At 42.5% G+C, this 22,843-nt stretch overlaps 1 protein-coding gene across 1 annotated transcript in view; it reads right to left on the bottom strand.

Moving 5' to 3' along the window:
• Nucleotides 1-555: 555 nt before the first annotated feature.
• Nucleotides 556-22,843, bottom strand: part of RPF1 (ribosome production factor 1 homolog) — a 251,272-nt gene continuing 228,984 nt past the window's right edge. Inside the window, exon 9 of the mRNA XM_044085715.1 lies at nucleotides 556-1,043. Coding sequence (XP_043941650.1) covers nucleotides 1,002-1,043 — 42 coding nt within the window. The 3' untranslated portion in view covers nucleotides 556-1,001. The remainder of the gene's footprint in view (nucleotides 1,044-22,843) is intronic.

Genomic DNA, 22,843 nt, shown 5'->3' with positions numbered 1-22,843 from the left:
AAGGTGGAGCACTTAGCTTATGAAACCTGGTTCTGATTCACTGTGGTGGCACACAAAATTAGGGCTAGCTTCTGCTACAAGTGCATTATGGGCTGGAAAAAATTAAAGGAGCTTGAGGGCACAGCATTAGTTTTGCTGGTTCCCATCCGGTAGGTGTCCTGAAGATTCACTTGTTAGATCGGATGGTCAAGATGAACAAAACTATATAATCATCATACATAAACTACACATAAAACTCACCACAAAAGATACAGAAGCACATTTTATAGGTACAATAAGGCATTTGGGGTGTGTATGGTACAGATATTACGGCATACCCCGAGACTGTAAGGCACTTGCTCTTCTTGGCAATATTTGTACCATATGCACTCCCCATGCCTTAACTGATTATAGATACCATACGAATAGCTGCTTTAAGCTGGAGAGGACCATAACTATGATCCTCAGAATCGAGACGTTACAACTTCAAATGACAGGGACATATACCAAATCCAGAAGTTAATATATGCAAGTTATGATGCTGGAGAATCACCCAAAAAAAAAGCTTGAAAGGTGTTAACAGCGAGATTCATAATTCATTGTTTTACTGTCTGAATTGCAGTTTCTTTTTCAGAGTGGTGGGACTTGCACTTTTGTGTTTCACACTTCTGAAAGGGAGATAAATACGCAACTTACTTTTCTATAACAGGAGAGAAAATACATCAATATAATATCCACCCAGATTAGTAATACAGTTTTCATTTACTTTCTCTCCAGCAAGACTCTAAGATGCCCACAATGCACATTTCATTAAAAAATACATTAGATAAGAAAGTCAATATCTTAAACACTGCTTCATCTTTTTCAATAAGGACGCCACTTGAACAGCAGGCTTAAAAAAAGTAATCAGCTCAATTATTCCAAATGAGTTCTTTCTTAACAAGATTCTTTATGCACGAAAATCCACACTTCAGTTTGGTGTCCTGTATTAATATCTGCTGATAAACCAACCAAGGTACATCTTACAAGTGGAATTTTCTTCTACTTGTGTCCATTTCATGGCGCTAAGAAAATTAAAACAAATTGTTAGTGCACAATTTTTACATATGGAACAGTTATGCAACAAGTACTAAAACATTTACTTAACAGACACCAAATAATCCTGGCATCAGCAAAATTTCTGCACCTCTGTCGTGTGCTCACAGTGCTTAAAATAGTTCAAATGCTTCACTTATTGACTGGATTGTCCCACTAAAAATAGGGCACTTTCATACGGTAGGCAAAAGGTGATTTATTACAGTGCATTAATAAACAAAGATAAATACAGCAACAAATTACAGCATTTAAGATGCAAGACACACAGCAGTTTTTAAGAGTAAAACACATGAAGACTGGGGAGTACCACTTCACAGTGCAAGCATTTTCATACCATAAGGTGGAAGTCCGTGAACTTCTCAGATAAATACATGGACAGTGACGTGTAAACATACCTATAAAATATTCTAGGAATACAACTATAACAAAGTTTTAATACATTCTGAGAATCTGACATACGTTTTGTAGAAAAACAGGCTTATTTCCTGTTAATTTGGACAATGCTTTACAAAATGTGATATCACTGAGTCATTCTATATACCTGGTACAAACAGTCAAATTTTATGAGTTAATTAAACTGAAGTTGAACTGAAATAGTAGTGCGTGAAGGTGATGGATAAGTAAAATATGGTGGAAAATAGAGTTTTGAATCAAAGGAGTGCTGATGCAAAAGGAGAGGTGAAACCCTGACAGGAAGGCTGTGATACTGACGAAAGGAAGCTAATCTGACCATATGAAAAGTCACAAGAGTGCTGGGAGAGATTTAGCATGACTCGTGGCATCTGACAGGATTCTGGCTGGTTATATGAGGTGAATGGAGGTAAATGGAGTTAACAATGAGAAGTTCCTTCATGATCAGAAAATTGCCATGATGTCGGTTAAACAATGAGATGGTCAGATGTGAGATAAAGCATATGACATGAATAGACATGTAGAATATGGAACAGCAGTTGATTACAATGGAGAATAAGGATTTAAGGGAAAAATGAGAGACTGACTGGAGTACTGGAAGGAGAGGAGGGTATTAACTTAAGAGACTATGCGAAAACAAAGTCATTGCAATGGACTAGTTTTGCAAAAAGCTTGTTGGGGATTGAAAAAGTGACTGAAACTGGTAAGAAATCTGGACAGTTCAGAGTTAATTTGAACTATTATGCGTCGTGTTACAAGAAGGAACAGTTTTGTGGCAATTATGGCAAATGAATGTAATTTTCTGCTGCTGTTTGACCTGTTTGGGTTCAGCAAGACTTTAAAGAGGCAGCATTTTAGCAATAAACACAACATGTGAAGCCCATTCAAAAATAAGAGGTGTATCCAAATATAAACTGACTTATAGTGCAATAATTAAGATTTAACTCAGTTAACTTTTAGAAATGCAGAACAGGCAATTAGCAAAAGAGAAGAATTCACTTTGTGTTTCTTATGAAGAAGCTGCTATGGATTATATTGGAATTTCTAAACCTGCGGACAACATAAATTCAGTAGAAAAAGAAAACTGGGGGGGGGGGGGCAAGACAATTCAAGTAGAAAATACAGACAATTTTCTGTTCTGCCACTGGTGCATGACGAGTTGAAAAAAAAGTAAGCATTTCTACGTGAAACAACTTGAACAGCAAGGAAAGATAACGTTATTTTACACTGCAGCTGGTGTATATTTACAGAAGTAGGGACTAGGCGATCGACTACCTACCTATACATTTGATGGACTGCATATTTGAAGTTTTAAATAAGTTGGATTTAAACCTAACAAATACTTCCAGTACATGTAGAGGAGTGAAGAAAAATGCTGTATGTTTATAATATCTTGTAGATAATGTCTGAAAACTGTGCTAGTGAAAACCCTTTCGACTAATTTACAAGAAGGTAAATTTGTCGTGTGAGTAAATGATGAAGATAGAGCCTTAAGTGCAACTGTGAGTAATTAAAATTTATGATCATAAATGGTTAATTGTTTTCTCTTCTCCACAAAGGTAAAGAGAAATAAATGTCAAGCAAACAGACTAAAACAAATAGTGGTTAGAATGAATGTATATCACTTCATGATTATGCATGGACTGGGTAATGGACAATTTTTATAAAATATTTATTAAATGCAAAATTGATGTATGACAAATGTGATCCTATGCCTAATGAATTGTAAATCTGTTAGCTCCACATTCATCTCTATGACCCAGGAAATCCATCATACATATTTAAGTTTACTGGAGATACTCACCGTCCAACTTAATACCATATTCATGGGCAACTTTAATTAATTCACTATTAGCTGGGAATCACATACAGCACCAAACACGCAGGCAGAGAGATTCCTGGACTTTTTAAACAAAAACTCCCTTGACTAGACTTTCAATATGCTGACCAGGGGTGCAAACACACCAGATCTGGCCCTCACTAATACGGGAGAGCACTGCGCACCTGCTAGTGTTCTGTCCTTTCTGATAAGGTCAAAATGCAAAGTTGTCTCCTTTGAAGTAAAAATAAAACCCAGAACCAAAGCTAACAGTTGAGTATTCAGGAAGTATTCCAAGTCTAACTCTGTTCTTTACTAATATGTGATAACCTGGCAAAATTTGAAGTCCCTCTAAATCCAGAGAATACTGCTGGCTACACTGAAACCCTACACAAGCATGTTAATAGCTGCACAGGGGCGGCTGTATCCACTAGGAACAGTACAGAACTAAAAAAAAAAGCCACTCTGGTGGAATCACATCAACAAGCTTTGTAACATAAGGAAGAAAATCATGGCAAAAACTAGGAGGGGTAGCACTCTGCAGGAAAAAGCACACAACCTAAACTCAAGAGTGCAAATAAAGTCTACCAAGCCAAATTTGATGTAAATCCTGCCTCCCATGCCAAGTCACAAGGCGTTCTTTAGCTATGTTTGCACCCTCAAAGGTAATGCACAAAAGTGTGCAGAGCTCATTGCTAATGCAGCCACCTACACTGAGCCAGAATATTAAGCAAAGCTAATGGCAGACACTTTTAGCTCCCCTCTCTCCTTCAGTTTCCCCTCTGGAATCACTACTTATCAGTGGCCTTCAAACAGGCTTTGTGCCTCAGGAATAGAAAATGTCAACAGTCATCCCGCTGCACATAGGCACGCCATCTTTGGACACTGGAAACTACAGGTCAATACGTTTCACTAGTCTCATATGAAAAGTCATGTAAAGAATGAACATGAAAATGATCAATAAAGACACTGAACCCAACCCAGTTTGGTTTTGTCATGGGCAGGTCATGTCTACTCAACCTGGTGGACTTCTTTGATAAGGTCAGCAAGCAATGGCTAATGGCAAAACTATTCATACTGTCTACATTGATCTGTGCAAGGCATTTAACACTACACTCCAACTCAGGCATTGTTGGCAAATGCAAGAGGTTCAGTACAAACCCTTACATCACCTGATGCATAGCCAGCTAGCTCACAAACAGGACCCAGGAAGCTAGAATTGGGGAGTTCATTTCTACAAACAGGACAACCTCCAGCAGAATCCCCCAGGGATCAGCCCTGAGACTGCTCTTTTTTGACATCTACTTCTCTGAAGTCAAGGCCAGTCAAAAGGGGCCTCTGGTTGACCACAACTGCAGAGGACTGCAAATTAGGAACAGTCATAGAATCCCTCACCAACACTGATGTTCTCCAAGAAGGGCTGACACAGACAAATAACTGGTGTCAGTGCCATGAACTAAAACTAAATGTCAAGAAGTGCATAACAGTATTCTTTGGAAGTTGGCCACCCTTGGAAACTACCATACTGACAACACACCCCTAGGAGTTGACCCAGTAATCTGGGACTTGGGACACACAGACAATAATCTAGACTTTGACCATCACATCTACACTAGTGAAGAAATTATTCTATGCTGTGCAACTTATAAACAAAGGTAGGGCATCTAGGTTCAAGGAGATCATTGTTCCACTGTATTTGGCACTCATCAGACCTATCACTGATACAATGTCCCCTTTAGCATGTACCTAACCAGGAACATCCAACAATTGGAACATCCACAGTGTTGCTCACTGAAAGAAAACAGGCCATAAACAACACTTCCTATGCAGACCATGTCACACCCATAACCCTGTATTCGGTCGACTGCAGGCTGTAGAGGGGAGATCTATAACTGGCATAGAAGGCATTGTCAAACCCCACTCTGATGGACCTTCTGTGTATCTGTTAAACAGCACCAGAATGACCCATTATAAACACGTAAAGCTCATCTCTCATATAAACAGGATCTGCTGAAAAGATAGGTATGTATCCCAGGGACTACCTCTTTTCTGGAACAAGTTCCCCATCCATGAAATCAGAGTTCCTCCCTAACCCACTTCAAGTGTAACTTAGTTAACTGGATGGGAAAAGTACAGTTTTGTACCTACCATAAATGTAGATGTCCGATAGATATGCAACTGCAGTCCTGACATATGGGTTGTCCTGCCTCAGGCAGCCCTTCGGTCGGCCAGATTCCAAAGTCTGGGTCCGGCGTCGGCCGATGTCACCTCCTCCCCGACGTCAGAGCGGCTGGAGTATAAAGGCATCAGCCGATGCCATCTTCTTCAGTGTTTCTTGCCCCAGATGCCAGGTGCCCTCCAATGAAGGCTAAATTTGGTGAATGGGTAAACTGATAAAATCAGACATGCACAATAGTAATAAACAGATACACCATAACATATATCCCCAGCTGATAGGTGAGGGGAGTAATGACCCAAAATGAGAAAAAAGAGGGGTAGGAGGGAGGGTAAACCTGACTGCAGTTGCATATCTATCGGACATCTACATTTATGGTAGGTACAAAACTGTACTATGTCCTTCAAGAATGCAACTGCAGTCCTGACATATGGGTTGAATACCATAGCCAAGCTGGGGGTGGTAGGACTAAGTAAGAGATGGTGTAGCTAGAAGGCCCTGCAGGACTGCTGAAGCAAAGCCTGCTCGGGATCTGGAGTATAATGGCAGGTTGTAGTGTTTGGTAAATGTATGCACGGAGCTCCATGTAGCAGCCTCTAGAATATCTTTTGTAGCCACTCCTCTTAGAAAAGCTGTGGATGTGGCCATAGCTCTGGTGGAGTGTGGTCTAATATTAGCTGGCACACTTTTTCCATGAAAAGAATAACAGAATCTGATGCAGTGTCCAATCCATTAGTTTGTTTGGTGACTGCTTTCCCTTGCACTCCAGCAGCATAGGCTACAAACAGTTGGTCAGACTTCCTGGTGGACTTTGTTCTGTCCAAGTAGTAGTGTGGTTGTCTGTGAATGTCTAAAGTATGCAGCAACCTTTCCCGTTTATTTTTAGGATTAGGAAAGAAAGTAGGCAGGTGAATTGCTTGGTTTAGAGACACTCTGGATATCACCTTAGGCATGAATGAAGGACTGGGTCCTAAGGGAAACTCTGTCCTGATGAAAGATGATAAAGGGAGGAACTGCCATGAGGGCCTGTATCTCCGAGACTCTTCTTGCTGAAGTGACTGCCAACAGGAAAACCGTTTTCCATGAGAGAAATTGCATTTCTGAAGATGCTGCTGGTTCAAAAGGAGGAAGAGTTAATTTTTCCAAGACATAATTGAGGTCCCATGCAGGAATTGGTAGCTTCCTTGGAGGTTTGATATTCTTTATGCCTCTTAGAAGCTGTCTTAGCAAAGGATGCGAGAACACAGGTGGATCACAGTTATAGTGCGCTGCGATAGCTGAAGCGTGGATTTTGATGGAAGAATATGAGAGGCCACTGTGAAACATTTCTGTCAAGTATTCCAATATCTGAGGTATGTTCACCAATGATGCATCCTGTCCCTTGTTGACATTCCAGATGGTGAATCTCTTCCACTTGGCCGTATAGGTTTTTCTGGTGGAGGGTCTGCGTGCCTCCAGTAAAATTTCCTGAACTCTTTTGGAGAGTGAGTCATGAGTCTGAGTCATGGAACTCTCCAAGCTGTCAGCTTTAGGGTTTGCAGGTTCTGATGAACAGTCTTGTAACTGTGTTGAGTCAGGAGCAGAGGCCATTGAGGCAAGGGCCACGGTTTGGAGTGAGTTATGCTCAATAGTAGTGGATACCAGTGCTGCCTTGGCCAGTCTGGAGCTATCAAGATTCCCCTTGGCTGTTCTGCCTTGATCTTCAGTAACACCTTGGTGAGCAAAGGTAGAGGAGGGAATGCATAAATTATTAGAGCATTCCAGCTGAAGGAAAGAGCATCCGTTCTCCAAGCTAGAGGATGGTGTATCCTTGTGCAGAACCTTTCCAGGTGATGATTGAGATGAGATGCAAAGAGGTCTATGTCTGGTCTTCCCCATGCAGATGCTATTTGTGCGAAAATGCGAGGGTGTAGCATCCATTCGTGAGGATCCAAGAAATTTCTGCTCAATCTGTCTGCCAGAACATTGTCCTTGCCCGGAACAAACTGGGATTGCAAGTAGATGTTCAGTTTCAGGGATTTTTCCCAAAGAATCATTGTTAGTCTGCAGAGGGGGTAGGAATGAGTGTCCCCTTGCTTGTTTATGTACCACATGACAGTGGTGTTGTCTGTTCTTATTAGCAGATTACCTTGTTGAAGAGATTTTCCAAAGGCGCTTCTATTGCATGTATCACTGCTAACATCGCTTTTTGATTTATGTGCCGATGCATCTCCATTGGAGTCCATTGCCCTTGTATGCATCTGCCGTCCATGTGCGCCCCCCATCCAAGGTCTGAGGCGTCTGTTGTAATAGTTTGACTTGCTTGAGGTTTGTTGAAAAGCATGCCTTCGTTTAAGTGACTTGCTTGAGCTCACCAGAGAAATTCCTTTTGCAGGCATGGTATGAGTGGTATTATGTCTTCTAGGTTGTGTTGTGACCACAAGCTTTTTAGGTACCATTGCAGCTTTCTCATGTGTAATCTTGCCAGAGGGATTAGAAGAATGCAAGATGCCATGAACCCGAGGGCCTGCAAGGTCTTCCTTGCGGTCAGGTGGGTTAATTTTGCTAGGCCTTTGAAGTAAGCTGTTAAATGTTCTTGCTTCTCCTCTGTGAGGAAAGCCATTTGTAGCTGTGTGTCCAGTTTTGCTCCTAGAAATATAATCTCTTGGGATGGCAGCAATCTTGATTTTTGAATGTTGACTGTGTATCCCAAAGCCTGCAGCAATTGAATGACGTAATCCAAGTGTCTTATCAAGGTCTGTTTGCTGTCTGCTTGTATTAGGCAGTCGTCCAGGTAAGGGTATATTTGAATCCCTTGGAGTCTGCAATGTGCCACTACTGATGCCAGGCATTTCGTGAATACTCTGGGCGCAGTAGATAAGCCAAACGGCAATGCTGAGAATTGATAGTTCTCTGTTCCTGCAAGAAATCTGAGGTATCTTCTGCAACTGTGTCTGATAGGGACATACAGGTATGCCTCCTTGAGGTCCAGAGTAACCAGCCAAGACCCCTTGCCCAGCATGGGAAGAAGTTGCTGTAACGTCAGCATTTTGAATTTTGGCACCATGAGAAAAGTATTTAGAACGGACAAGTACAATATAGGCCTCCATTGTTTTTCTTTTCTTGGAACAAGGAACAGTCTTGAATAAAATCCCTGGCCTTGTTCCTGAGGAGGAACCTTCTCTATTGCTTTTATTTGTAATAGCTTTGAGACTTCTATGAGTGCCTCTGCCCTTTGATTTTGTGGCAGGTTTGGCATGCCTTGCCCTGTTGGTAAGGTATGGAAGTGGAACCTGTAACCTCTGTCTATTATGTCCAGAATCCAAGTGTCCTTTGTTATAATGTGCCAGTTTTTTGAGAACAGAGATAATTGTCCGCCTATAGGCGCTTCTCTTTGAGCCTTGGTAGGCGGAGTGAAAGGTAAGTCATTGTGATTGTCCCTGTGGTGCAGATGTACTACCTTTGCCATTTCTTTGATTTTGTGGTTGCCATTGGTGTCCCCTGTAGGAGCCTCTGTATTGCCCTCTACCTCGTGCACGCCTGTTCTTTCCCCTTTGAGACTTGTCAGAGTCTGGAAAGGACCAATTCTTTGAAGGCCAATTCCGGCTGAACCTTGGGGGCTGAACCTGGAGGAAATCCTTTACTGTTTGAACTGATTTTGCCTTCTCTTCAATAGATTTCAACACATCCTGAGCATTAGCTCCAAAAAGCTTCTGTTTATCCAGAGGTGCATCCAGGAGCTTAACTTTAACATGATCTGGCAGCTGATCCTTCAACCAAGCATGTCTATGGATAACAGCCCCTGTCATAGCTGCCCTACATGAAGCCTCCAATGCATCATAACCACACTGTAGAAAAGGATTACTAACCTGCTGTGTATTATGAACCAAATCCTGCAATGCCTTTCTATCTATAGGCTCAGGAGAGGCTATCTTTTTCTGCAAATCATCCAGTAAATAATCCTGGTACTGAAACATATGAAAAAGGCAGTTAAGAGACCTCATGGCAAGGGTGGTAGAGGTATAGACTTTTTTACCTCATCTCTCCAGGGACCTTGCTTCCCTGTCAGCTGGCAGAGGGTTCCTGGCTGAGGAGGTAGCCACTCCTTTGGGGCCCTGTGAAATAGTTTCTAGATCCACAGAGTGGGCCTTAAAGAGATGCTTGTTAGTGACAGGGACCCTGTAATATCGGTCTGGCTTAACAGGAGCAGGAGGGAGAGAATCAGGGGAAGCATTGGAGTCGGTGAAAACATCATTCAGGACATCCAAAACTGGTGGAATAGCTAAAGGTCTGTGCTGGGGTAACTTAAGGAAGGTACGTAGCCTTTTCCTGGAATCAGAAAAATCCTGACCCTGCCACTTAAAATGCTCCCTCATGGAGTAGAGGACTTCACCGAATGAAAAATCCTCTGGAGGGGAGGCAGAGGGAATAGATTCCTCAGCATCAGAGTCCTCATAGGCCTGGAAGGATTCTTCTTGGGTTTCTGAATGCTCCAAATCCCCAGAGGCTTCATCTGAAGAGAGGTTGTCTGTCTGCTCAGTTCTAGGCCTCTTTTCCACAGGAGGCTGAGAACCTCTGTCTGGATGAGGCTGAGACTCCCTAATAAGAGAAATAAGACCTGCAGCCAGAGACACGATTTGTTTGTCAGAAGAAGGAGCCTGAGAAGCAGGCTTGGGATGGGCCTTGGCCTGGCTGGCGGCCTTAGCACGTGCAAAGGCCTTGATTGACATGGATACAGGAGGCCTAGCTGCCCCACGTGCAGGGGTGACTTTGTCCACTGGAATGGTATCAGGTAGATCCAGAACTTCGGTTTCTGTAGGAAAATCAACAACCGGCACCGGAGTAGCCTCCGAGACCGAGGGATGAGTTAACGCGGTGTCGTTGGCCTGGAGCGGTTGAATTACCGCTTCCGAAGGGACCGAAGCACTCGCGGAGGGCTTAGGTGTTATATCGGTGGAAGACGCGGGCCGAGGATGTCGGTCCCAGTCCTTTCGTTTTTTGGTAGTTTGTGCCGTTGGTTGTTCCGACGGCATGTTGTAAGCATAAGATTCGCCGAAAAAGTCTTCGGCAAACTCTGCCCGGCGCCTGAGAGTGCGCTTATTAAAGCAAGCACAGGCGGCACAGGCCGAGACGTCGTGGTCTGGGCCCAGGCAAGGGAGGCAGTAAGAATGAAAGTCCTTATGAGGTATTTTTATTTACCACAAGACAAACAATTATTAACTTTCTCAATTTGTTCTGACATCGGCTGAGGCAAGAAAAAATGTTCCCCAACGGGGTACTTAGCTTTTAGATGACTTCGGTAACTGAAAACACAGGAGCTGACCGACCGGCACTTGCGAACTGCTTCTGCTTCGGGCACCGCGTGGCAAGAAAGACTGAAGAAGATGGCGTCGGCTGATGCCTTTATACTACAGCCGCTCTGACGTCAGGGAGGAGGCGACATCGGCCGATGCCGGACCTAGACTTTGGAATCTGGCCGACCGAAGGGCTGCCTGAGGCAGGACAACCCATATGTCAGGACTGCAGTTGCATTCTTGAAGGACATCCAGAAATTCAACCCTGGTTTAGCACCTATGTCTATAATGGACATAGGTATCCGGTAAATGGTTCACCTCCCAGGCCTCTGCTGCTTACACTACCAAGGGTACCAGAACTTGTCAGACATTTGGGATGCATGGCTAGGCTTAGTCATTAACCTAGTACATGCCTATGAAGCTAAAAAAATGCATAACAAGATTGTATGGTGTGGTTTGTTTTCATTAATATTAATGTACTATTGTCTATGTAGTAAGTGATGGTTTAATGAAGATGTTTCTTTATTAAAAAAAGCAAGAATTGAATAATTTATGTAATATGTCTTAAGTTATATGATACATCGCAATATAGGTGAAGTATGTTTGTTATGTTAACACTTTGATTACTTTTAAATGAATGCATATTAGCCTATGTCACAAATGATAATTCAATAAAGGTGTTTGGAAAAAAAAAGTTTGTTTGTTATAGTTGGGGCCTATACAAATAATTCCTGTACATGTAAAAACTGGGGTACAGCTGTCTTTGCAAAGCACAGTGAAATTTGCCTACTGTGTGTTTCTCAGGAAGTCACTTAAACAGGGAAAGTTCCTAGGTCAAAGGGAAACGTGTCCAGTAGGCTTTTCTGTTAACAAATAAAAATGAACATGTTTATATATTGGGTATAATAATGGTGTTAATGAACAAATACAAAACCTTCAAAATAACTGATAATCTTTTACAGCTGTCACATAAGAGTAAGTGGATACACAATTTTATTTATAACATACTGGATAGCAAATTCTCATGTGTGTAAAAAAACGAAGGTAGAAACTGAAGATGTAACATTGTTGGATGTTAAAATGAAATATAAACACTTATTCTCCATTTTCTGCATGGTAGTTAGATAAACAATTACTATGGTTTACAAAACATGAATGTAGGGTGGTTAGAATTAAGGGACATTTTTATTTTATAATGCGTGGACTAAACAATGGGTTATTTCTGAAAGACATTTATTGTGATATACATTTCTGGCATAACAGAAACGTGTCCTAGGTATAACAGACTGCAAATATTCAACAACATTGTGCGAGGTACAGCTGAGGTTCATAAGAGCATTACTAGAAGATGTCGGTGGAGGAATGAACTGTCTTTTCAAGCGTGTTGGTTTGTGACACAGGATAAAAAAGGCTATGTTTTGCTTTCTGTACTACAGGCTGGGTTTCTCAGCAAATCACTTAACCAGACATTGCTCCCTGGTCAGGGTAAAAAATACACTGCAAAAAGACATTAATATATTCAGTATGGCTATGGGGTACATGCAATTTAAGTAATTCTGAAATGAGGAAAAAGTGTATGCGCCCAACTGATGATGATCGTGCCTTAGCTATTCCACTGTTAGCTGTTAAAATTAAAGGTTATAAATACATGCCTGAGGACAGAATATTAATTATGATGTAAAACAGTGAAGATCATAATGGCCCCATGTTAGCTGTCCCCACCACCAAAGTCAATTAAGCCACTAATGAGAAGCTATATTTTTCTTTTGTTTTAGCTGCCCTATGTAAATTTACATTTATCATCATCACTGAAGATACTGGCATAGTATGATACAAAGGATTACAATCATGCCTTGCATCATAACGAACTTGTTATGTGTTCAAGATGGCTTGGCTTACAAATAGGACATGGCAAGTATCACACACCAACTGGACAGGTGAAATCCTTGGTTACAGTCAAGGTGTCCTACAGGGCTCTGTAACTAGGCTCTTACTTCTTTAGATTAAATCTTTCAGACCTTACTTTTTCATCTGAGGTGTTATACAGTCTATATGCTGACTGATTACAAGTGTTACAGATAAGGCATGTCTGCAAAATAATTTGACTAAATTGACCATTTGGGCACAGGAGAATAATATGTTGATAAATACATCAAAAACTAAGCATATGAGATTTGGGAGACAAACTGAAAGGTGAATATTTAATACAGCACACAGTGATTGAAACTGTAGACTCATTTAAGATCCTGGGTATATGGGTAGATTCAGTTATGAATTTTTCTAATCATATCAACCAATTGGCTAATGGACAGTTACAGAACTATAGGTTGTATAAAAAGATTTATAAAGTCTAGGAAATCAAACATAATGAAGTCATTGTTTGTTAGTTACATTAGACCCAATCCTAAGTATGGAATAACAATATGGAAACCCTATAGGAAAACAAGTATGAATAAACTGGAAAGAGTACAATGGAAATATACTAAGGGCATCCATGGATGTGAAAACAAGAAGTTATGTACTCACCATAACGTTCGATGTATGTACTCCATCTTGCCTCACATTCTTACCCATGGGTTCGGAGCCGAATGTTGTCTCCAACTCGGCCAACTTTTCTAGCTCGAAGTCTTTCTACTGGCTGGGTATCCCATGCTGCACTGCTCTCTATCCCTAGATCTAGTTTGCTGCGAGCCCCAGCACTCATTCTCCATGCATAACAAAACCTAAGAAAAGGAAGAACAAACCAAAAATAAAGGGAGCTCTGAAACCAGACCTAAACTCCAGGTTCTCCAGGACGGGGGAAGGAGGGGGGGTAAATAAGAATGTGAGGCGAGATGGACTACATACATCAAACGTTATGGTGAGTACATAACTTCTTGATGTTATGTAGTCCAATCTCGCCTACATTCTTACCCGTGGGACAGCGTCCCTAGCACCTAAATCCTGGGAGGCTAAGTGGAAAATACTCCTGAGCACTGTGGAACCAAAGGAAGACCTGCCCCTAGATACCACATCCAACTTGTAATGAGTAACAAAGGTGTGAGGAGATGCCCAAGTAGCCGCAGCACAAATATAATCCATAGACAATCCGGCCTGACAGGCTGTAGATGTAGATACAGACCGAGTAGAGTGAGCCTTCACCTGGAACGGTAAATATTTACCCCTTGAGGAATAAATGAAAGAAATACAACCGGAGATCCACCTGGACAGCATGACTTTGGAGTCAGGAGACCCAATTCTGTTTTCAGAAAAGGAAACAAACAACTGATCAGATTTTCTGAGGTCTTTCGTTCTGTGCAGATAAAAACATAATTGTGTACATCCAATTAATGAAATTTGAATTCTGCCTTGTTTGAGAACTGGGGAAAAACACTAGCAAATTCAATAGATTGGTTAAGGTTACTGATTGACGCCACTTTGGTAAGAAAGGAGGGGTTCGGTCTGAGAGAAACCCTGTCCTTAATGAAAAATCAAATAAGGGGGTTTTATTGATAAAGCTTGAAGCTCCGAAACGCGTCTGGCTGACGTGATGGCTACTAAAAAGACAGTCTTCCAAGTTAAGTATTTTAAATCACAAGTGGCTGCAGGCTCCAAGGGGGGGTGAAGTAAGAGCCTGTAGAACAAAGTTTAAGTCCCAAGGCATGACAGGTTCCGATACCGGGGGACAAAGTAACAGAGTGCCCTTCAGAAAAGCCTTACAGAGTCTATGTGCCATCAGGCTAGGCTCGTCTGCGACATGAAAGGTAGAAATCGCTGCCACTTGGACTTTAATGGCTCTGGCCGCTGAACCCTGGTTAAAAAGCATAGACAAGAACTCCAATACAGACGAAATTGGAGCTGTGTAAGAGTCAATCTTTTTGGTATGCGCCCAGATTGAAAACCTCTTCCATTTACTGTAATAAATCTTCCTGGTCGAGAGCTTATGAGAGGAAGATAAAATATGAACCACCTCCGGTGAAAAATGATGAAGCCTAACTAATGACGGAAGTGGAGTAGCCAGGCTGTCAACCGGAGGGTCCGAAGAGAGGGATGGAGCTGCCCTAATATGTGTCAGTAAGTCTGGTTGTGGGTCTAGAATCCAAGAAGCGTCCATGAGATAGGGATGGAGAAAGGGGAACCAAATTTGATGAGGCCAGTGTGGGGCAATCAGAATCATTCTGCTTCCCAAGGATTGCACTTTCTGAATAACCTTTGACAGCAAGGGGACCGGAGGGAAGGCATATAGTAGACTGGAGGGCCAATCGTGGACTACAGCGTCCCTGAGTTACTCCCCCTGAGGGGGGATCAACGTGAAGTAGCTGCTGCATTTGGCATTGAGGGGGCTGGCAAAAAGGTCACAGCAAGGCTGACCCCACCTGCGTAAGATCTGTTCCGCAACTTGACAGTTCAGGGACCACTCATAAGGCATCAGAATAGCTCTGCTTAGCCTGTCTGCGATCACACTGGACTTCCCCAGAATGTGCGTTGCCACCAGAAGACACTGCCCACTGCCACACTCGCATGGCCTCTCTGCAAAGGGGATAAGGCTTGGTTCCTCCCTGCTTGTTCAGATACCACACCACTGACATATTGTCTGAGTGGATTGCAATAGTCCCGAGAGGAAGAAAACTCTGAAGTGCTTGCAACGCTAGTAGCACAGCTCTTATCTCCAGGACATTGATATGCAGATGCATCTCGTGCTCTTGCCACATGCCTTGGACTCTCCTGCCTAGATAATGCCCCCCCCCCAATCTGGGAGGCATCCGGGGGCACAGGAACGAAGGGCTTTCCTGCATTCAGGTTGTCGGTGCGAAGCCGCCAACTGAGATCCTGTTTGCACCTGTCTGTGAGTAGAATAGGGTAAGAAAGTGGAAGACGTTGAAGAGACCACTGGGCAAAGAGAAGCCACTGAAGGAGCCTCATATGTAACCTTGCCAGAGGGACTAACATAATCGTAGCAGCCATTGTCCCCAACAGTTAGAGGACCCATCTTGCCTTTGCCCTTCTCAGAGGGAGCAAGGCGTGAACTTGTTGTTGTAAGATTCTGATTCTTTCCTGTGATAGAAACACCTACATGAGGATGGTGTCTAGTTCTGCGCCTATAAAGGTGACACGCTGTGAGGGCAACGAGGCAGATTTTTCCCAGTTCAATGTGATGCCAAACTGCTGACATAAGTTGATAGTAGCGTCCCTGGTCTGAATTAGTAGATGCCTGGTGGTGGCAGTAAGGAGCCAGTCGTCCAGATACGGAAACACTTGGAATCCTTGACGTCTCAAGTGAGTAGTCACCACTGCCATGCATTTGGTAAACACCCTGGGGCTGTGGTGAGACCAAAGGGCAGGGCTTGAAACTGAAAATGAATGGCTACAAGTCGGAAGCATAGGTGACTTCTGGGTGACCTGTCCATCTTTATGTGGTAGTAAGCATCCTGGAGGTCGATGGAGCACATCCACACTTCTTTTCCCAACAATGGGTGAATAGACTGCAATGTGACCATTCGGAACTTGGACTTTTGCACGTGGGTGTTCAATTGACTGAGATACAATATGGGTCTCAGGTCCCCTGTCCTTTTCAGCACCAAAAAGAATCTGGAGTAAGTCCCTAATCTGATCTGGTCTGAGGGGACATGTTGGATGGCTCCTTTTTCTAGCAGCTTTGAAACTTCTGAAGCTGCGTAATCCCTTTGACTGGGTGGAACATCCGGGATTTTCTTGATTGGAGGGGGATTTGACGATAAGGGAATGACATATCCTCCAGAAATTATTCGTAGAACCCATTGGTTCTGGGTGATGTCTTGCCAGGCCTCCGGGTATAATGAGATTCGACCCCCGACTGGCTCCGGAAATGCACAGTCGGGCCTCCCATCAGGAGCGGCGGTAGGGAGAACCACGAAAGGAATTGCGGTCTCCCGAGTTGCGGGGGGCCTCCTCAGCCCCTAGGGTGGCGTCTCCCTGAATAACCACCCCCTCCCCTGCCTCTGGAGGGGGGCTCACCTTGTGCACCGGCACAAAACCCCTATGATTTCTTGAACCACATTTTGCTACCCCTCTGGGCCTTGGGATAAGGCCTAGAGGGAAGGGAAAAATGGACTCCTATGACAGACAGAGTTTTTCCCTCCTGCTCGCACCTGGTGAGACTGTCTTTTACCTTGGTTCCGAACAAAGAGGAACAATCGAAAGGGGCGTTGGTGAATGAAGACTTGAAGGCCTCCGCGAAATGACAAAGGCATATCCAGGCCTGCCTCTTAAGAGCAACTCCTGAACTTGCTGCCCTACTCGCTCTTTCGGCTGCATATGAAATCAGCCTCATGGAGGAGTTTGCAATGGAATTGAGGGTAGACATCTGAGCGTTGACCATCTGGGCCACCGCCTCAGAAACCTTACCCGTGAGAGTATCTCCAAGCTCCTTGAGGAGATCTCTCTGGAGCCATGTAAAGTATGATAAATAATTCCGTGACTGTAAGGTAAAGGTCGCCGAAGAAAAGGTACGCTTCCTGTACCGGTCCATGGTCCTAGATTCCTTGTTAGGGGATGGATGGTGGAAGAAGTCTCGGCTAATTCCTTCTGAGTGGCAGCTGCCACCACCATGGCATCCACAGGGACTCCCTTGGACAGAAATTCCTTATCAGGAGGAGCAGACAAAAATTTATTGGGTCTCCTGGGGACTGGTTCCACAGAGTCAGGGGTTTCCCACATCCTTTGACAAACCAAATACCCAGGAGGCAGAGGGCTGAGCACCAAAGGCCTTCAGGAAGACCGACTCCTCCTCGGAAGGAGCTTTGGATGGCCAGTCATCTCTTTGTTTCAAAATCTCTAGGATGTCAGAGAAAGAAACATCCTCAGAGGATGACTTGGGGGACCCCTCCGATTCCTCGAGGTTCCTTGCCTGATGTGAGAGACTCATCCTGGGAATCTATGTGCTTCCTCTTGCACATCTTTCTGGGTAGCTCCTCAGGCAAAAACTCTGAGGAGCCCTCAGAAATGTGGGGACCACCCATGGGGGTACCCTGAGGCCTTAGGGCTCTGCTGTCTAGAAATAGATGGCGATCAGAGACTTGCACCGGTGTAGTAGGGGACATAATGACAGACCCGCATGATGCCGCTGATGACCTGGCCAGGGCGCTCTGCATGGCCTCGAAGGCTGGTCCCGAGTCCAAAGAATGACCAGCCTCTGAAACCACGACAGGAGTCAAACTTCCCTGCGTCAAAGCACCAAGAGGGAGACTAGGAACCGAAAGGTGTCCCGAAGCCTCTCCCTCGGGTCCGACCGAAGAATCCTGAGTCCTGAATCCCGTGGATGGCGCAGACGGGGTCGGAGCGGACGTCGGCACCGATAAGCCAGGAGGGGCTGTCGGAACCGACCTAGGGACATCACATGGAGCTGAGCACTCCGGCTCCAAAAACTGAGGTGCGCTGGGAGGATAAAGTATAGAAGCAGGTTGAGGGTTGGGCTCCGGAGCCGACTGGGTCACAGCAGAGAACAGTTTTGCCAAAACCGGTGACTGAAGGAGAATCTGCACCACTCTATCGAAGTCCACATCTGATAAGGTCCTGGAGGATTTAGAGGATAGAGAAGGAGATCGAGACCTCCTCTCCAAAGGGGACCTGCGAGGAGGGGATACTGGCCTAATGCTAGGCGATCGGCTCCGAATAGGTTCCAAGATGATTGGAGCTGAAGCAAGTTCCATAACAACTGACACTTCCTGCGGCCCCGAGGACAATGGAGCCGAGGATGTCGAAGCAGACTTTGCTATTTTCTCTGGTGGTTCTGAGGAGACTGATGGAACCGGAGATCTCTTTTTAGATTTAGAGGATTTTGCCTTAGAGCTGGAAGCAGTTTCCAGACCCTTCTCAAAGGTGGGTTTAAGAAGTCCTTTTAAAATCAACTTATTCTTCCTTTCCTGAAGAACTCGCGGACTAAAGGCATGACAGAAGCTGCAAGACTCCTGTAGATGAATTGCTCCCAGACAATACACACAGACAGATTGTCCATTGGTAATGGCCATTTTATAACTGCACCTAGAGCATTTCTTGAAGCCCGAGGGCTTGTGCTCCTTAGAATCTCTGGACATAGTTAACAAACAACAAAAGCACCAAAGACAAAATCACTGAACAAAAGGACCAACGGTCAAACAGTCACAAGGCGGGAAAAAACTACCACAAACAAATACCTCAAGATCTCCAATTTAAACGATCCTTAGACACAAACACAAGAGGAAAAAGACTAAAACCTCTAATTTAAACGGTTTTAGACCCGGTAAAGTTTTAAGACACAAGGAAAGCAAGGGGGCAGACTAGGTCCTCTAACTGAAACGGGCCTAGCCCGTAGGAAACAGCTAGTGGGATACCACTGAAAACGATCAAAAACACAACTTTTTTACAATACAAGACAAGACCATACAATAGCTATTAAAACAGCTTTTTGTTTGCAACAAATTCTCTGATAATGAAGAAAAAAGGGTACTTAGCCACAGCCAAGAGCGAGACCACGTCCGAGCTACACGAGCGGCAAACGAGACCTGGGGATAGAGAGCAGGCAGCATGGGATACCATCTTAGCCCGGCCAATAGAAAGACTTCGAGCTAGAAAAGTCCGAACCCACGGGTAAGAATGTAGGCGAGATTGGACTACATAACATTCTAAGTTATGAAGAAAGATTAAAATATCTGAACTTGTACGTCTCTTACAGATATTTATGAGGAGATCTTATTCAGGTATATAGGGCATTTAGGGACAACTACCTCTTGGAATGTTTGGGGTTATCAAAAAGTACTAGAGAATCATCAGATAACTTATGTAGAAGACTCTATAGGAATGAGAAGTGTACTAATTGGTTCTCTGACAGAGTAGCTGATGCTTGGAACAGACTACCAAATTACATTAAAGTAAGTACTAGTTTAGATATTTTTAAGAACAGCCTGGACATTTATTATGGGAACAAGTATTTTGGCATATTGGCAAGCAAGAAGGACTTTAATACCCGTGCTTGAAACATTTGTATGTAAGATGTGAAAGTTATAAAAAACTTAATTTCAAAGGTGAAGTAAAACACAAAGCTCCAATGATGAATCTTGCTATCCATGTTGAGAACAGAGAACAAGTTAGTAAAACTAGACAAACAAGCATAATTCTTTTTGATACCTGGAGTTCTAGCTGCCCTGATGTAATGCTATTTAACAGAAAAAAGGGGTAACTGAAATATTTCACAACTTTGAAAGCAACCAGAATCTTAAAGTGTTCCTCTAATGACTGGATGGCCTTAAAAGATATTAGACACTTCACTCTCACTTTTTTTTTTGTTCTGTGACAGGAAAGTGTGTTGCACCCGTTAACTTGATAAAAAATGCTTTGGACACTGCTTAGTATTGGCTGCTGATAGTGCTCTATTAAGCATACCTCTTAAGTGTCCCTCATTTCAAGGAACGGTCCTCATTTGGGGTCTTAAAAAGTTCATGTTCCTCGAAGTTCCATATTGAACGGGACCGTCTCACATTCAATGGTAGCAATATTTTAACTGATATCTATGGTAAATTGAACCAAATCATATTATTTCATTAAAGACCTGTTTTATGAGCAAAAATATCACATTTTAGCCATCCTGTGAGCTTCCTAGTTGAAGTTGTCAATAAGTGTTCCACATTTTGCCCATATGTTCCACAGTACGACAGGCAGTGTTCCTCATTTTGGAGATGGACGGTTGAGAGCTATGCTAGTGTGAAACTAGAGCTTAGCAAAGCTGAAAGGTGCTTTTCAAAACTTTAAGTACCTTTCTTACATCAGAAAGATGTTTAACAAAGTTCCCTTTTCCAAGGATACAAAGCAGAACCACCGTCCTCCATATACTACAATTATGTATAAGCACTCTTTATAGTGCAAAAGTAATAACTTAAGCTGTAAATTATGTATAGCTTGATTTCAAGAAGGTTTGTGAAGTCATGTATATATTTTATTACCATATCTGGTTTGAATTAGTATTTTCATAATTAAGTGGAAGTAAAACTGTTACAAGGTTATGACATTTATAGTGTTTGGAAAAATTTGGTGAGAGTTAGCAATGAATGCATTTTGCTAACAGCAAGGTTGACAGAGACTTAACAGGATTTATTCAAAGAAATGGACACCAGTTAATGCAGACTTCTTTAGACTTGATTAAACACAAGGAAGCTTTATTTGCCATCTGGTAAAAAATAGATGGATGGATGTTTAAACTTTTTGACTTTGGCTAATTTTTGAATGTGATGGATTAGGGTGGTCTGCAGCTTAAATCAGTCATGTATTATCAGCTTCAAAGTCTACAGGAAGGAATACTAAAATAAACGTGGGTATTTGTTCCTGCAAGGGAATGACACAGACTTACAAGCTTGAGAGATACATTAGCTGCAAGCATACTGCTGTAATGTGAGTTTGATATGACTAAATGACAGAGATACTCAATAGTGCACCTGAGGAATGGATCTGAGGGACTAAATAGTTCATACGCCAATACAGTGATCTAGAAAACAATGTCAGACACTTTTTGAGCAGTATGAACTTGATTTATTGACATCTGATTACCAGGAAAGTCAAACTGGAAAGAAGCGGATTTTCAGCACAGGCCCGGGAAGAAAAGCTCCAAATTACTACAAAACATTTTAAAATCAATAATTTTACAATTTTCAATAATAATAATTATTTAAACTGCAGATTTTTTTTAACACATCAGACAATATAAAAACACTGGTTAAGAATTGATACAAGGTATATGACAACCATTTAATATTTAGAGAAATTCTAGACAGTTTGTAGAGAACATAAAGATAAGTTAGTCTTAATACAAACAGGAATTGCAATGTGAAGTGAGGGAAAAACAGGCTTATGGTACATTTAGAGAGAAAGTCAGGGAAGACAATTAGATAGCAGTAAGGAAGTAAGTGAAGAAGTGAAAATAAGGAGGTACAAGGAATGAAAAGGTACTAGTTTACATTTAGGGATGTGGTTTATCCTGGTTTTGAGCAAGACCAGAGACAGATTTTAGCTAGGAAGTCTTTCAGAGTGGTTTGGAAAGATGGTAGGGTATAGACCTGATGGATACAGGTAAGGCTTGTTATCACCGGATATGATACTAAATACAGACTTCACATAAAAGACAAAAGGTGGGTACAGTGGACAGACCTCAACAGAAACTGAGACAGCATAGCAGGGGAGGCATGGATTTTTTTTTTCAATATTACATTACCTTGTGGCAGTAATTTAGGCACACCTTGCCTGAACACTGGTTGAAGGAAGTTAGTAGTAAGCACTGAATTTACACCTATTACTCAAGATTATGTGAGATAAAAAAATATAGACCAAGTTAGCAGAAAGTCTGTAGAACAGGAATTCAACAGATAAGACAGGCACAATAACTCAGATAAATTGGGTTAAAGATCTGTAAAAATAGAATTCAGCCAACTTGTTACTTATATATTGGAATGTTAATAACTAAAGGAAGAAGCAGTGGATGTACTTTGGCAGTAAATTTTAGCAACAAGTTTAAGATTATGAAAAAAAACACCCTTATGACTGAACGTTAAGTATAATGTCAAGGCTGCACCAATTATATCTGTACCACTGCATCTTGGTTTAAAATATTAGGCAAGATCATGGGCTGTCAAACTCAATATGGTTATTTACAAAAGATATACATAGATAAGCGTGTGTGTGTGTGTGCGTGTGTGTGTGTGTGTGTGTGTGTGTGTGTGTGCGTGTGTGTGCTCTTACAATACTAAAGGAAAATTACTGCAGAATAAAATATGTATTTAAGTGATTAAAGTTTAACGATATGCGTGATTTAATCTATAGATGGACCCTTTTCAAACAAAGCTCAGAATGTTAAAATTAACAACTGTTTAGGCAAAAATTAAGATAATGTTGAGATTAGAAAGGTTAATAAGCTGTACAAATCAAATAGTTTTCAAAAGAAAAGAAAAACAAATACTGTACTTAATACATATCAACTGCAGTGAGCTGCAGTAACTGAATTCAGTTCTGCAGTAACTGAAAACAGTATACAACAAAGCAAGCTCCTGCCTGGTGCCCTGCAGAGTTCTACAGCAGCAGAGAGACAAAAGAGAGACTTTGGAGTGATTAAGT

This window comes from Protopterus annectens, chromosome 10.part0 (assembly GCF_019279795.1).
Source record: "Protopterus annectens isolate FY-2018-M chromosome 10.part0, PAN1.0, whole genome shotgun sequence".
NCBI lineage: Eukaryota > Metazoa > Chordata > Ceratodontiformes > Protopteridae > Protopterus > Protopterus annectens.
Note: the sequence above shows the minus strand (reverse complement) of the source record. Positions and strands in the feature narration are given on the sequence as shown.